Source organism: Pan troglodytes, chromosome 23, assembly GCF_028858775.2.
Source record: "Pan troglodytes isolate AG18354 chromosome 23, NHGRI_mPanTro3-v2.0_pri, whole genome shotgun sequence".
Classification (NCBI taxonomy): domain Eukaryota; kingdom Metazoa; phylum Chordata; class Mammalia; order Primates; family Hominidae; genus Pan; species Pan troglodytes.
In genome coordinates this window covers 38,429,263-38,441,037 of record NC_086016.1, presented here as the reverse complement: position 1 = coordinate 38,441,037, position 11,775 = coordinate 38,429,263, and the positions used below count along the sequence as shown (strand labels likewise).

The following is an 11,775-nucleotide window of genomic DNA, read 5'->3' as shown; positions in this document are numbered from 1 at the left end:
TTCATCTGTAATATGGGTTAACAGCCCTAAACACCGCATCTACCACCCCCACACACACCTCTGCTTGTTGGGAAGATTAAACTGAGTCAGGCCCATAAAACCTTCTTCCTTTGACAGGTGTGGTAGGCAGAAAATTGTCCAGGTTCTGGTCCCTGGAAACTGTGATTAGGTTGCATAGCAGAGGGAAATTAGGGCTGTAGGTGAAATTAAGGTTGCTGACCTTAAATAGGAAAATTTTCCTAGATTACGTGGGTGGGCACAATGTAATCATAGGGTCCTTAAATGTGGAAGAGGGAGGAAAAGAGAGGGAGACGGAGCATGGCATCTGGCTTTGATGCCAGGAGGAAGGAGATAGGAGCCAAGGAAGGTGGATGGCCCCAGAAGCTGGAAATGACCAGGAAGTGGATTCTCTCCAGAGCCTCCAGAAGGATCAAGGCCCTGCTGACTTGACTCGGGCCTGGTGAGGTTCCCGATGGACTTCTCACCTCCAGAACCATATAGAGGACGCATTTGTGTTGTTTGATGCCACCAAGTTTATGGTGTTTTTTTGTTTTTTTTTTTGGAGACGGAGTTTCACTCTTGTTTATCACCCAGGCTGGAATGCAGTGGAGTGATATCGGCTCATTGCAACCTCCGCCTCCCAGGCTTAAGCAATTCTCTTGCTTCAGCCTCCCAAGTAGCTGAGATTACAGGTGCATGCCACCACGCCCAGCTAATTTTTGTATTTTTAGTGAAGACGGGGTTTCACCATGTTGGCCACGCTGGTCTCGAACTCCTGACCTCAGGAGATCCACCCGTTATAGCAGTTTTTATAGCCACTGCAGGTCAGTCAGTGTGGGTTCCCTCTGCTTCCTCTGGCTCCTTTAACGCCTCCCTCCCTTGACTCTGTACCCCTTTATAATAAGCAGGTCGCTTATGCCTATTTTATACATGAAGAAATGTTACCAGAAAGGGGTCCTGATCCAGACCCCAAGAGAGGATTCTTGGATCTCAGGCAAGAAATAATTCAGGGTGAGTCCATAGAGTGAAGTGAAAGCAAGTTTATCAGGAAAGTAAAGAAATATAAGAATGGCTACTCCATAGACAGAGCAGCCCCAAGGGTCACTGGTTGCCCATTTTTACAGATATTTCTTGATTATACGCTAAATAAGGAGTAGATTATTCATACTCCCCTTTTTCGATCATATAGGGTGACTTCCTGACATTGCCATGGCATTTGTAAATTGTCATAGTGCTGATGGGAGTGTAGTAGTGAGGACAGCCAGAGGTCACTCTCATTGCTATCTTGGTTTTGGTGGGTTTGGGCCAGCTTCTTTGTTTGTTTGTTTGTTTGTTTGTTTGAGATGGAGTTTCACTCTTGTTGCCCAGGCTGGAGTGCAATGGTGCCATCTCGGCTCACTGCAACCTCTGCCTCCTAGGTTCAAGTGATTCTCCTGCCTCAGCCTCCTGAGTAGCCGGGATTACAGGCATGTGCCACCATGCCCGGCTAATTTTGTATTTTTAGTAGAGACAGGGTTTCTCCATGTTGGTCAGGCTGGTCTTGAACTCCTGACCTCAGGTGATTTGCCCGCCTTGACTTCCCAAAGTGCTGGGATTACAGGCGTGAGCCACCACGTCTGGCCTTGGGCCAGCTTCTTTACTGCAACCTGTTTTATCAGCAAAGTGTTTATGACCTGTATCTTGTGCTGACCTCCTATCTCATCCTGTGAGATATGTTTTAACCGTCTGGGAATGCAGCCCAGTAGGTCTCAGCCTCATTTTACCCAGCCCCTATTCAAGATGGAGTGGCTGTGGTTCCAATGCCTCTGACACAAACAGGCAGGGAGAGGTTACTCCGGATAGCCAAGGTTGCACACAGCACGGTGGAAATGCACTCGGAAGCCGGACCTCTGACTCTGACTCCTGGACACTTTCTGACACCACACCGCCCCTCCTAAGGGTCTTCAGTCCCTGTAAAAATATCTTAGGAGCCCTGCAATGTGTGGGGGTGGTTCTTTTCATCCAGGCTGGCCCGGAAGCCCTGCCTCCACAGAGACCTCTCTTGCCCCCCATCCCCCAGCTCTTTCCCTTTTGTGTCTTTCTGTCTCTCAGAAAGGGACTGTGGCCTTTGACAATCTCTCTCCCCAGGACCTGGTGGAGAAGCAGCACCCAGGAGGTGCCCCGTGAAAATGGGGTTCTCCTCCCCTGGAGCCCAGTCCCCTTCTCTCCCACTCCGGGTAAAGCCTGTCTTCAGAGCCCCTCAAATGGCGAGATTCAAAACTCTATCCCCAGCTCCAGGGAGTCTGCACAGGCTGCCTGGGTGGACAGGAGTGGGAGGGAAGCTGCGTCCCCAGTGGCCAGCTGACAGGTCAAAGGGGAAAGTGCACTTCCTGCTGGGCCTCCAGGGAGCCTCTTCTCTCTGAGAGGCCAGCTGGGTCCCTGTGTGGGAGCTCCAGGGGGAGACAGGGCAGGGAAAGAGGTGGGAGGAAAGAGGGGGAGGGAGGAAGTGGGGCAGGGAGAGGAGGAGGAGGAAGGGAAAAGGGCAGAAGGAGTTGGAAGAGCCTGGGAGAGACCAAAAAATAAATAAATAAATAAATACAATGAGAGACAGAAAGGAGAGAACCAGAGACAGAAGGTAACAGAAGATGAGCGGTCAGAAGCATAGAGAAAGAGACAGGAGAAAAGGAAACAAGAGGGGGAAATTAAGTTACTGCACAGAGAAAGACGGCAAGAGTGTGGGAGGAAGAGAGACACACAGGGAGAGTCAGAGATAGACAGAAACCCAGAGAGGAGCAGAAATGCACAGAAGCCCAGAAAACACCTGAGGCCGGTGCGGTGCCTCTCCTGTAATCCCAGCACTTTGAGAGGCCGAGGCAGGAGGATCGCTTAAGGCCAGTAGTTCAAGACCAGCCTGGGCAACAGCGTGAAATGCTGTCTCTGGGGGAAAAAAGAAGAAGAAGAAGAAGAAATTGAAAAAATCACCTGAGCTTTCTTTTTTTGTTGTTTGTTTTGTTTTGTTGAGACGGAGTCTCGTTCTGTCACCCAGGCTGGAGCACAGTGGTACGATCGCGGCTCACTGCAACCTCTGCCTCCCGGGTTTAAGCGATTCTCCTGCCTCAGCCTCCCGAGTAGCTGGGACTACAGGCTTGTGCCACCACGCCCGGCTAATTTTTTGTATTTTTAGTAGAGACGGGGTTTCACTATATTGGCCAGACTGCTCTTGAACTCCTGACCTTGCAATCTGCCCCCCTCTGCCTCCCAAAGTGCTGGGATTACAGGTGTGAGCCCCCACACCTGGCCCCACACCTGAGCTTTCTTTAACCACCTTTCTTTCCCTCTTTTTCTCTTTCTTTTTCTTTCTCTCACTTTCTTTCTCTTTTTGTCTCTCTCTCTCTTTCTGTTTTTCTTTCTTCTTTTTTTATGTTAGAGTCTTCTGAAATCTTTGTTTCTCTCTTTCTTTCTCTTTCTTCCTCTCTCTCCCTCTCCTTCCTTCCTTCCTTTCTTTTCTTTTCTCTTTCTTTCTTTCTTTCTTTTCTTTGCCTTGCGAATCAATTTCTCTCTCCCTCCCTCCCTCCCTCCTTTCTTCCTTTTTTTCTTTCTTTTTTAGATAAGAGTCTTGCTCTGTCCCCCAGGCTGGAGTGCAGTGGTGTGATCATAGCTCACTGTAGCCTAGCCTCAACCTCCTGGGCTGAAGCAATTCTCCCACCTCAACTTCCTGAATAGCTGGGACCACAGGCGTGCTCCACCACACCCAGCTAATTTTATTTTTATTTATTTATTTTTTTGTAGAGACAGGGTCTCGCCATGTTGCCCAGGCTGGTATCAAACTCCTGGGTTGAAGGGATCCTGCTGCTTTGGCCTCCCAATGCGCTGAGTTTACAGGCGTGAACCACTGCACATGGCCAAAAAGAAAGTTTTTAAACAGTGCCTCAAATCTTATTGGAGTGGCACAATTCACATGCAAGATGCTAAGGAACAACAAGCAGAGGATAAAACCAAATGGTAGGAGGAGAGAGTGCTGGAGCAGGGAGGAGCCACGTGGTGTTCAGGGCAGGCATCCCTGAGAAGGGGTGTTACTGAATTACATCCGTAAACTTAAGTGTATTAATCAGGACTTTATCTTTTGCAAATGATGGAAACTTGACGCAGTTGGCTTAAAGAAACTGAAATTTAAGCCGGGCACGATGACTCACGCCTGTATCCCAGCACTTTGGGAGGCTGAGGCGGGTGGATCACCTGAGGTCAGGAGTTCAAGACCAGCCTGGCCAACATGGAGAAACCTCGTCTCTACTAAAAATACAAAAATTAGCCAGGGATGGTGTCGGGAGCCTGTAATCCCAGCTACTGGGGAGGCTGAGGCAGGAGAATCACTTGAACCCAGGAGGCGGAGGTTGCGGTGAGCCAAGATCGTGTCACTGCACTCCAGCCTGGGCAACAAGAGTGAAACTCCATCTCAAAAAAAAAAAAAAAAAAAACCCCATCTGTTCATCTGTTATTTGTGATTTTCCTCAGTACCCAGCCCAGCTCCTGCACATAGTAGGCCCTCAGCGATAGTTGGTTGGATTGAATTGTCAAACTGGATGACATATCCACTCTGTCATTCATTCCCTCATTCATTCATTCAACAAGCAATGACTGAGCTCCTGCCATTCATCAGGCCCTGTGCCAGGCTCTGGGACACAATGTGGAATAAGGACACGGCTTTGCCCCCCAGAAGCCTCTGGAATAATAACTTGCAGCTGAATTGCACGATTGTTTATGGTTTGTGGTTCATGAAGCTCTTTCACATAGCCTGTCCCATGATCTTGGTGTGTGGATGTTGTTGAAGAAATTCAGGAGGAAATTCTGAAGAAGTTCAGGATAAAGACTCTTGGGTGAGGCCATGCCGTAAGTCAGCAGCTGGACTCCCTTCCCAGTGCCCACTCCCTAGGAACAGGCTGCCCACTGTGCATCGGGCCCGAATCGCAGGACACTGCATGGAGCTCCTTCCCTCGTCCGGCTCAGAGTTTGGAAGGTGTCCTGCAGTGGCCCTGGCAGAGCTGGGATGTCATCCTTGGAGGAGTTGCTTGGGGCCGTGGGCCTGGGAAAGGCCTGACGTGTATCCTCTGCCTCCACCACAGGCCTGATAAGAAAGTGACCACAATCCCTTTTGGGCTACTTTCTTGGTCAAAAGAGGAACATAGTCTTGGGTGAAAAGGGAAGATATGGAGAGAACTGCCACTGAGCAACTTGGTCACCATGGAGGATGGGACAGAGCACTGTCAAGTCAGGGTCCCACCACCGGGTGTCTCAGCTCATGAGCTTCCCTCTCTAGTTGGGCTTTTCTATTTAGTCCCTTCCTTCCCCACCCCACTCGCCCAACCTAACCATGTTTTAGTCAATCCTTTCCTTGTTAAAGTATCCTATTGAGGCCAGGCACCGTGGCTCACGGCTGTAATCCCAGCACTTTGGGAGGCCGAGGCGGGTGGATCACCTGAGGTCAGGAGATCAAGACCAGCCATGACCAACATGGTGAAACCTTGTCTCTACTAAAAATACAAAATTAGCTGGGTGTGCTGGCACATGCCTGTAATCCCACCTACTTGGGAGACTGAGGCAGGAGAATTGCCTGACTCCGGGAGGTGGAGGTTGCAGTGAGCCAAGATCGCAGCATTGCACTTCAGCCTGGGCAACAAGAGCAAAACTCCATCTCAATAAATAAATAAATAAATAAATAAAAATAAACAAATAAATAATAAAGTAATCTATTGCTCAAGGCCCATGTGCAGGCCCACCTCTGGGGAAGGCCCCTGCACAGCTCAGCCCTCACTGACCCGCCTTGCACAGCTCAGCCCTCACTGACCCGCCTTGCACAGCTCAGCCCTCACTGACCCGCCTGCCTCCTGGGACCATAGCTGGTACTTGTTTTGCATTTGGGGATCCTAACTTGGTTTGAAGCAGAAGCAGATCAGAGACAAAAATTTGAGTACATGTGGTTGATTTGGACTGTGATCCCAAGCAACTTAGGTAAGGGAGTGGGAGAGTGAGACAGAGAAGGGAAGCAGGAGCTATCTACCAAGTGAACAGGACCTCCCAGTTATTTGCCCAAGCGTTGAGGGAGCACAGGCGAAGTTGAGAGCTGCTCCCAAAGGGCATTACGTCCTCAGCACTTGCAGCCTCCTGAGCTCGAGTCGAGCCCTTCAGCAAAGTGTCACAGGTGCTGGCAGATGTAAGTCCCACCGGGGTTCAAAATATTGGAGTCCTAACAGTGCTGGCTTCTAGCGTAAGATTTTTTTTTTGCACAAAGGGTTTCACTGTGAAACATACATGTTTGAAAACCTATGTCGTAAGGCAACAACACCCATTTCGCAGATGTGCTGGTAGAATCCTAGAGGTGACAAGGGATTTGCCTCAGGCTTGCCAGCAAGTTAAGAAAAGCATCAAGAGTAGAAGCCAGAAACTAGGTCTGCAGTCTGGGTGTCCAGCACTTTTTTATTTTTTATTATTTATTTATCTATTTATTTTTTGAGACAGAGTTTTGCTCTTGTTGCCCAGGCTGGAGTGCAGTGGCACGATCTCGGCTCGCTGCAACCTCCGCCTCCCAGGTTCAAGCGATTCTCCTACCTCAGCCTCTCAAGTAGCTGGGATTACAGGCATGAGCCACCACGCCCGGCTAATTTTGTATTTTTAGAAGAGAAGGGGTTTCTGCATGTTGGTCAGGCTGGTCTTGAACTCCCAGCCTCAGGTGATCCGCCCACCTTGGCCTCCCAAAGTGCTGGGATTACAGGCGTGAGCCACTGCGCCCGGCCTATTTTTATTTTATTTTTATTTTTTTCAGCCTTGCTGAGGTTCTCTGCAAAGTGCTTTTTGGAGGAAAAAAATTATTATTATTATTATTATTATTATTATTATTATTATTATTATTTTAGATGGAATCTCGCTCTGTCGCCCAGGCTGGAGTGCAGTGGCACGATCTCAGCTCACTGCAAACTCCGCCTCCTGGGTTCACACCATTCTCCAGCCTCAGCCTCCCGAGTAGCTGGGACTACAGGCACCTGCCACCACGCCCAGCTAATTTTTTGTATTTTTAGTAGAGACGCGGTTTCATTGTGTTAGCCAGGATGGTCGCGATCTCCTGACCTTGTGATCCGCCTGCCTTGGCCTCCCAAAGTGCTGGGATTACAGGCGTGAGCCACTGCGCCTGGCCCCTGGCTGATGCCCTCAAGAGCATCAACAATGCCAAAAAGAGAGGCAAACGCCAGGTGCTTATTAGGCCATGCTCCAAAGTCATCGTCCGATTTCTCACTGTGATGATAAAGCATGATTACACTGGCGAATTTGAAATCATTGATGGTCACAGAGCTGGGAAAATTGTTGTGACTGTCACAGGCAGGCTAAACAAGTGTGGAGTGATCAGCCCCAGATTTGATGTGCAACTCAAAGATCTAGAAAAATGGCAGAATAATCTGCTTCCATCCCGCCAGTTTGGTTTCATTGTTCTGACAACCTCAGCTGGCATCATGGACCATGAAGAAGCAAGACAAAACCACACAGGAGGGAAAATCCTGCGATTCTTTTTCTAGGGATGTAATACACATATTTACAAATAAAATGCCTCATGGAAAAAAAATCTGTAGAGATAGGGTCTCATTATGTTTCTCAGGCTGGTCTCAAAATCCTGGTCTCAAGCAATCCTCCCACCTTGGCCTCCCAAAGCCCTGGCATTAGAGGCATGAGCCACCATGCCCAGCACTAAGCATTTCTCACAAACAACTTAAAGTCCTAGGAGGCAGGCACTATTATTTTCCCCACTTTACACATGAGGAAACTGAGGCTTCCAGCAGAAAATCGTCTTTCAGACACTTGACAGTTAGTGGTTCTGTGTAAGTCCCAACAGGAGATTTTGGTTAGAAGAATTCAAAGGTACATGGCTTCTGTTTTATCTCAAATTAAAAAATAATAACAGGCTGGGTGTGGTGGCTCATGCCTATAATTCCAGCACTTTGGGAGGCCGAGGCGGGTGGATCCCTTGAGGCCAGGAGCTTGAGACCTGCCTGGCCAACATGCTGAAACCCCGTCTCTGCTAAAAATACAAAAATTAGCCAGGTATGGTAGCTCACTCCTGTAATCCCAGCTACTCAGGAAGCTGAGGCAGGAGAATAGCTTGAACTCAGGAGGTGGAAGTTGCAGTGAACCAAGTTCTCACCACTGCACTATAGCCTGGGCAACAGAGCAAGACTCTCTCCAAATAAATAAATAAAAATAAAAATAATAACAACACGTGAGAAAGGTCTGTTCAGTCCAAACGCCCAGCAACAGCTGTTCTGTTCTCCTTTGTACTCATTCTAGTCTGTCTGGAGGATTCTGCCTGGTGGCTCCTGTCAGAGTCTTCCCTGATCTCAGCAGAGCCCATGTTTTCTAGAAGAACACAGACACCAGTCTCTGTAACCAAACGACTTTTCTTTGGCTTCTGGGAATGTCCACCCCTTCATGTTTCCTCAGCTGCTCCTGGGAGTCCCTAGAGAAATTCCTCCGGCCAGAGGCTTTGTGAGACTTTAGTGGAACAGCTATTCCTATGTTTGCTCAGTCACAGTGGCATCCCATCTTCCAGGAGTCAAACTCCAGCTCGAGAGGGCTGCTCACAAGAGTAACTCACTCATGGCTTTTTTTTTTTTTTTGAGACGGAGTATCGCTCTGTTGCCCAGGCTGGAGTGCAATGGCGCTATCTCAGCTCACTGCAACCTCTGCCTCCCGGGTTCAAGCAATTCTCCTGCCCCAGACTCTCGAGTAGCTGGGATTATAGGCACCCACCACCACACCAGGCTAATTTTTTTTTTTTTTTTTGAGGCGGAGTCTAATTCTATCTCCCAGGCTGGAGTGCAGTGGTGCGATCTCAGCTCAGCCTCCCGACTGGCTGGGACTACAGGCACCCGCCACCACGCCCAGCTAATTTTTTGTATTTTTAGTAGAGATGGGGTTTCACCATCTTGGCCAGGCTAGTCTCAAACTCCTGACCTCAGGTGATCCACCTGCCTCAGCCTCCCAAAGTGCTGGGATTATAGGCGTGAGCCACCGCACCTGGCCTGCTGGTCTCTGTTTAAAAAGTGAAAGAAAATAAAAGAAAGAAATTAGGCTGGGCACGGTGGCTCACGTGGCTGGGTGGGCTGCTCAGGCTGTCTGAGGTCCGGTTTGAGAGATCACAGACCCTAGGAGGTGACAGAGCCAGGGCACCAGAGGGGGCTCCCACGGAGCAGAGTCCTGGTCCTGCCTGCTGCCTTTTCTTGCCATTGCAGTTTGTGACATTCCAGAACACCCCCAGACATGTGGGTTTTGTATACAAGTCCTTGCGGTTAGCGTTTAGCAATGCACTTTCATCTCAGAGTAAACACATTTTCAGTTTTATTTTTGCTCCCACCTTATCTCCCTGACCCCCAGCTGAGGCCCTGAAAGGAGGGCAAAGGCTCTTCCCCAAACATTGGCCTTTTGTTAATGACTTTCATCCTGGTCACGTGGACTGAAGCAGCAGTCCTCCAGACATTTCTCTGGTCCTTTGGAAACAAGCAAGAGCCTGGGAAGGGAGGAGTACACACACCCAGCCCCAGTCCCTGGCTCCGGTTTAACAGAGGAAGAGAGGAATGGGTATGTGTGGGGTGCCCTTTCTCTTCTGTTCTTCCTTTTCTTTTTCTTTTTCTTTTCTTTTCTTTTTTTTTTTTTTTTTTTTGAGAGAGAGTCTCGCTCTGTCGCCCAGGCTGAAGTGCAGTGGTATGATCTTGGCTCACTGCAACCTCTGCCTCCCGAGTTCAAGCTATTCTCCTGCCTCAGCCTCCTGAGAGGCTGGGACTACAGGCACCCGCCACCATGCCTGGCTAATTTTTTAATTTTCAGTAGAGATGATGGTTCACCAGGTTGGTCAGGCTGGTCTCGAACTCCTGACCTCATGATCCACCCGCCTCAGCCTCCCAAAGTGCTGGGATTACAGGCTTGAGCCACAGCGCCCAGCCTAGCTAGTCCTTGATTTGGTTCAATGTGTGAGCCCCACCTCCAGAGTCGAGTCCCACCTCCTACATCAATCCCAGCGCTTTGGGAGACCGAGGAGTTTGAGACCAATGTAGGCAACATAGTGACACCCAGTCGCTATTTTTTTTTTTTTTTTTTGAGATGGAGTCTCACTCTGTTGCCCAGGCTGGTGTGCAGTGGCGCGATCTCCGCCTCCCGGTTCACGCCATTCTCCTGCCTCAGCCTCCCGAATAGCTGGGACTACAGGTGCCTGCCACCACGCCCGGCTAATTTTTTTTGTATTTTTAGTAGAGACGGGGTTTCACCGTGTTGGCCAGGATGGTCTCCATCTCCTGACCTCATGATCCGCCTGCCTCAGCCTCCCAAAGTGCTGGGATTACAGGCGTGAGGCACCGCGCCCGGCCCCCCGTCGCTATTAAAAAATAAAAGTACCAGGCCGGGCGCGGTGGCTCACGCCTGTAATCCCAGCACTTTGGGAGGCTGAGGCGGGTGGATCACAAGGTCAAGAGATCGAGACCAGCCTGGCCAACACGGTGAAACCCCGTCTCTACTAAAAATACAAAAATTAGCCAGGCGTGGTGGCAGGCGCCTGTAGTACCAGCTAATCGGGAGGCTGAGGCAGGAGAATCGCTTGAACCCGGGAGGCAGAGGTTGCAGTGAGCCGAGATCGCGCCACTGCACTCCAGCCTGGTGACAGAGAGAGACTCCTTCTCAAAAATAAATAAATAAAATAAAATAAAATAAAATAAAAGTACCAGCCTGGGCAACGTGGCAAAACCCCGTCTCTACAAGAAATACAAAAATTAGTGGGCATGGTGGTGCACACCCATGGTCCCAGCTACTCGGGAGGCTGAGGTGGGAGGATCACCTGAGCCTGGGAGGCCAAGGCTGCAGTGAGTCTTGATCATGACACTGTACTCCAGCCTGAGTGACAGAGTGAGACACTGTCTCAAAAAAAAATAAATTAATTAAAATTAGAAAATAAAACAGGTAAAGTGGCCAGGTGCGGTGGTTCATGCCTGAAATCCCAGCACTTTGGGAGGCTGAAGCGGGCAGATCACCTGAGGTCAGGAGTTTGAGACCAGCCTGGCCAACATGGTGAAACCCTGCCTCTACTAAAAATACAAAAATGAGTCGGGCGTGGTGGTGGGTGCCTGTAATTCCAGTTACTAGGGAGGCTGAGACAGCAGAACTGCTTGAATCCAGGAGGCAGAGGTAGCAGTGTGCCGAGATCGTGCCATTGTACTCCGGCCTGGGCAACAGAGTGAGACTCTGTCTCAAACAAAGAAAAAAACATGTAAAGTGCTTACGTGGTTCCCAGCACATGGCAAGCACTCAGCAGATATTGGCTGTGATTCCAGGCAGAACCCAGCCCCATGGGGAGTGGCCAAAGGAACACCAAGCGCCCTGGCTGAGACTTGAAAACACCTGGGCTAAACCTCAGCTCTGCCACTTCCTGTGTGGCCTTGGGCAAGTGACCTCATCTCTCTGAGCCATGGATTCCTCATCATTCCGAGATGATTATGCTTCCTCTGCTTATTTTTTGGGGAGGAGATCAAATGAGAGCCTGGATGTCTACGATGCTGCTCTAGAACACTGTCCTAGGCACCCCTTGCTGCCTGTGTCCCTGGCTTGTGAAAGGCAGAATCAGCATTTTGCACTCAACTTTTCCCCGCAGCCCCTCAATGGACACTTGGTGTCTGACCGGTGCTGCTCTGAATCCTGGCACTCTGTCCCCAGCTGTTTGATGTTGCAAGGGCAGAACCCCAACATGGGGGAACTGAAAGGGAATTTATTGGT

The 11,775-nt window shown here is 49.7% G+C and overlaps 1 protein-coding gene across 1 annotated transcript; it reads left to right on the top strand.

The window, feature by feature from the left end:
* Positions 1–371: 371 nt before the first annotated feature.
* LOC129138463 (small ribosomal subunit protein uS8-like) lies at positions 372–7,574 on the top strand. Its single transcript, XM_054675630.2, has 2 exons — positions 372–460; positions 7,130–7,574. Exons 1-2 carry the CDS (start codon positions 372–374, stop codon positions 7,539–7,541), a joined length of 501 nt encoding a protein of 166 aa, XP_054531605.2. The 3' UTR covers positions 7,542–7,574.
* The last annotated feature ends 4,201 nt before the right edge of the window (positions 7,575–11,775 follow it).

Coding starts and splice junctions, on each gene's coding strand:
- LOC129138463 (XM_054675630.2), top strand. CDS start 372: ATGGCCCCAGAAGCTGGAAATGACCAGGAAGTGGATTCTCTCCAGAGC. Junction 461..7,129: donor GCTGACTTGACTCGGGCCTG/GTGAGGTTCCCG, acceptor GGCCTCCCAAAG/TGCTGGGATTACAGGCGTGA.